Source organism: Adiantum capillus-veneris, chromosome 22 (genome assembly GCF_014529385.1).
Source record: "Adiantum capillus-veneris isolate H3 chromosome 22, ASM1452938v2, whole genome shotgun sequence".
In the NCBI taxonomy this organism is placed as follows: Eukaryota; Viridiplantae; Streptophyta; class Polypodiopsida; order Polypodiales; family Pteridaceae; genus Adiantum; species Adiantum capillus-veneris.
The window spans coordinates 53281816-53286448 of record NC_140952.1 but is presented as its reverse complement, the minus strand read 5'-3'; the positions used below and the strand labels follow the sequence as shown (position 1 = coordinate 53286448).

The window sequence follows — 4633 nt, the reverse complement described above, 5'->3', positions numbered from 1 at the left end:
CACTAATTAGTGTGTGTAATTAGTGTGTAAAGAACACATGCACTAATTTGTGTGTGTGTGTGTGTATGCATGTGTATGCATGCGTGTGTATGAGTGTATGCATGTATGTATGCGTGTGAAAAAATCAAAAAACATAACAACAAAACTTACATGGAATAGAAGATCTTGTTGGGAGAGGGTAGGAGAGGGTAGGAGAGTGGAAGAGTAGAGATGGTGGATAGGTTGTGATAGGTTGCTAGGAAAGATGTGCCAACTGGCAATCACATGCCAGAGAATAGACGAAAAGCACACGAAGTGGTGACTGCATTAGGGATGGATTATGATCGCATTCATGCTTGCGTGAACGATTGTGTGCTCTTTCGTAATGAGCATGCCGATTTTGACACGTGCATCGTGCAGGCAGCCTAGGTTCAAAGAAGGAATGCAGAGCAACATAATTCCACGTAAAGTTTTGAGGCATTTTCCACTAATCCCTCGCATCCAACACATGTTTAGATCGAATGGTACGAGCGAGCTTTTGAGTTGGCATGCAAAAAAATGCTCCACATATCGTATTATGAGAGTGCCAGCTAACTCACCAATGCGGAATCACATAGAGGACACATGGCCAGAGTTCAGGGATGAGCCTCGTTACTTGAGGATTGGGTTAGCTAGTGATGGAGTGAATCCATTTGGGCACCGCTCTACTTCATGGAGCACTTGGCCGGTGGTGGTTGTAAACTACAATATTCCTCCTTGGAAGGAAACAAAAAAGGGAAACATTTTACTATCACTTCTCATTCCAGGAAAGCACAAGGTAAAAAACATGGATGTATATCTGCAGCCTCTTATTGATGAGCTTCAAGAACTATGGAGAGGCATAGATGTCATTGACATTTCACGGCCACCACTAGACCGCAAAGCCGTCATCAAGTGCATCCTCATGTGGACCATGCATGATTACCCAGGATTTAGAGAGGTATCTGGTAAGTATGCACATGTTAATTGTACTCTTTTCTTTAGGTTTATCATCTCATGTGTAACGTTTGTTTACCTCTTGGAAGGATTGGCAACATCTGGACATAGTGCGTGTCCCACTTGTGGCCCTTCCCTTGTGACAAAGAGACCTCCTCTTCTTGGGAAGGTGATCTATCCCAACAAACATCGCTTCCTGCCTCCTTCACATCGTAGATATGCTCCCCCTATCAATGGAGTGCAGCCGTTCCATTGGAACATGGCTGATTGGGCGAAGCATTGGGAGGAGCATCATGGTACCTCACCGCCTCCCAATGGGTTGCCAAAGGGTATGTTGAGGTACTCAATCCTCTTGTCGCTCTCCTATTGGGTTTCGTTGAAAATTCAGCACTTATTGGACCCTATGCATGTATTCAAAAATGTTGGGCAAGCTATATGGGATCACATAATTGGCAAGAAAGATTCATTGGGTGCTAGGGAAGATTTAAGAGCCATGAGATGTCTCCCCCCTTCAGCCACGCCCCGCATGGGGGAGCGGGGAAAGATGATTCTCCCAAAATCACCGTGGATACTATCAAAGGCACAAGAGCGGACAAAGCAAGTTATTGCATCCATCAGAACTCCAACAGGATATATGCGGTCACTCAAAGGTGCTTTCACAAAAACCAAAAAGGGTGGCTCCACTCAATTGTATGGATTGAAATCCCATAATTGGCATAAAATCCTTCAGGTAAGAGTAGAACAATTTGTGGTGTCTATGTGTCCTTATATATAGGTTGACATTCACTAAGATGTTTTATTGTTTGTAGTTTGTACTTCCCATAACTATTAGTGGTTATGGGGACACTAAGGTAAAGGCTGCAATATTCAAAGTGGGTAAGATTGTGAGGTAATGGGTTTTTTTCAAGTACTATATCATGTTATGCATGCATGAACAATGGAATGTTTTTTCATCTACTATATTATTTGTGCCCTGTAGATTTGTGAGATCCAAGGAGATAGAAGTAGAAGCCATACCAGTAGCCCATCAGCTAGCAGTAGAGGCAGTGTGTGCTATTGAGGATGCATTCCCACGTACAATCCTTGTTAACCAAGTACACCTATTGCTTCACCTTGTTGAGGAGATTGCCATTTGTGGGGTGGTTCACTCTAGATGGATGTTCTTCTTGGAGAGATTCTTGAAGACTTTAAAGGATTTTGTTAGATTGAGGTCACAACCGGAGGTATGCAAAATCAATACAATATAGATAGCATTTATACGCTATGGAGTTACTAATAAAAATATGTGGTTTTAATGTTTTCAGGCGAGTATGGCAGAAGGTTGGGTGGTGCAAGAGGCATTTGTGTATGTCTCACAGTATCTCATCACAGTGGATCCATCATTTCCTCGTCTGTGGAGTGAAGAAGAGGATCCTAGGAAGCACTCAACCATTCCCAGTGGAAAAGGCTCATTCTTGGTCATGGATAGAGAGTTTCATGCCATAGTCAGCAACTACTGTTTACTCAATGCCACTATCATGACCAATGGATCAATATGTACTTGGAAGACTGCGCAACTAGAGAAAGGGATAGAGATGCATGGAAGAGGTCCCATGGAGGTAGACGTGCACCTCCTTTTCCTAAAGAGCTTGCAAAATATCCTGATTTGATTCAAGTAGAGTGGATCCATAATGCCATGACCAATGCCAAAGCACAAGGAGAACAAATAAGTCCTAAAGGATGGGAGTATGCACGAGGATGCTTGCGCAAGGTGAGTGTGTATATGTTATGTATGCATGTATGCAAATCACTTAATGAAATGCGATGTAACCTCTTATGCATTGTGATTGTAGGGTCTCATTTTCAACTCCATTTGGTTCGAAGGCCGACATTTCCGCACCCGCAAGATAGATGAGCGTCGGACCACTAATGATTGTGGCGTGATGGGAAACTTTGACACAACAACAGATGAGGTCAGATATTGTGGTACTATAGAGAGAATAATCAAAGTGGATTTCAGATCTTTTCACAAATTCTTCTTTGAGTGCCGATGCTTTGAGGTCAAAAGACATGAAAATGGGCTCATTATGGTGGATTCCACCCAATTCTATCACGGAAAAACTGACAACTTGGTGTATCCTAGTAGTTGCGAGCAGGTAATTTAGGCTATGTGCAATTAACTTAAATTAAAATTTAATAATATGTATATTAGCTTATTCTTTGTGTGTGACGTACAGGTCTTTTATGTGCCATGTATATATCAAAGAAGACTTTGGTATGTCATTCCAGTCACGCCGCGGGGTAGATCTATCTTTGCAGAGACGGACATTGAGCCAGTAATTGATCCCATCATACCATCACCACAAGATGCAGAGGAAGATGTAGTAGAAGTTGAAGAAGGTCAGCCAAGCCTTGCAAATAGTCATCTTGAGGAGGAGGAAGAGGGAGAAAGCGATGAAGATTCTACAGGAGGTGATGGAGAGGAGGAAGAATCTCTAAACTTGTTTATTGATTTGAATACTATGGGTCTAAATATGGATTCTAGTGCTTGTAGAGATCTTATACAAGATGAGAATTAATATAACTCTCCATTCTTTCACTTGGTGTAGTATATGATTAATTTGCAAATGTTTTGTTATGTGCTTATGAATAGTATTTGTAATGGTTTTGTTGTGAGTTCAATGATTTATGTATAGAATTTTTAGAGTGAAAGAGAGATTAAGTGAAGTGAGCAAGCATTCTGGAGAGTGTAGGAGTTGTAGTGTGTAAATACATTTTGAGTTGTATTGGATTTAAATGGTAACCCGCGGGAGAGGGAGGGGGAAGGGGGTCTATGGCCTTAGCAGTAATGGGTGCTGCAATAATCACGGAAATAAACGAGGTAATACGGGCGGTAAAATGCCGCTTGAACAACAAAAGGGTTTCTCTCTCCTCATTTTGAATTCCTCTCTCTTGTTTTGCGGTAATGGCCCGCGGTAAACACCACGATCTCACTACAAGAGGTTGTGTGCTCTTGTGACGCTATTAGCGACGGAAATACACTGGGTTTTTATAACCCCCGGCGTCGCTAATAGCGTCGCTACGAGAGCGTTGCTATATGCGTCGCTATATAGAGACGCTCATAGCGACGGTCATAGCAACGGTTATAGCGACGTTTACACAGAAGTCTATAGCGACGCTCATAGCGACGCTACAGAGCCATAAATAGCGACGGTTATAGCGACGCCCGAGAGAAAAAAAATTTGGTGACAGGGCATTGAACGCCCTGCCACCCATCAACCATATTGTACTTGATTCACTTTTTAAAAAAAGTGCAAGGGTAGATAATAGACCCAAAATAGTCACCCACAAGACGCATTGTTTGCAAAATTGACAAGCGTAAAATTGACAATTGTACACATCATAGGCAAAATGAATTGATTGGCAAATGTAATAATGACAATTGTACAACATCATAGGCATAAAGAATTGATTGGCAAAATGAACTGCGGTGACAAATGTAATAATATACATGGTTCAAAAAGACGTATAAAATCCGTCTCATGATACATAAGCTATGAGAAACCCTAAACTAATGCTATCTAGCTACGGCTAAACTGACGTCATCTAGTCAGACATCTCATCGCGTCCAAGCGGCGTATCTGTCGGATTCTGCAAAAAAAGACAATAAGACAGCTTTCAGTAAGTATAAACATATAAC

General features: G+C 41.8%; 1 protein-coding gene across 1 annotated transcript; it reads left to right on the top strand.

The window, feature by feature from the left end:
* Nucleotides 1-3512, top strand: LOC147429363 (uncharacterized). The gene is made up of 5 exons (XM_086495009.1): nt 1-1843; nt 1934-2177; nt 2259-2704; nt 2787-3089; nt 3171-3512. Exons 3-5 carry the CDS (start codon nt 2489-2491, stop codon nt 3510-3512), a joined length of 861 nt encoding a protein of 286 aa, XP_086351135.1. The 5' UTR covers nt 1-1843; nt 1934-2177; nt 2259-2488.
* The last annotated feature ends 1121 nt before the right edge of the window (nt 3513-4633 follow it).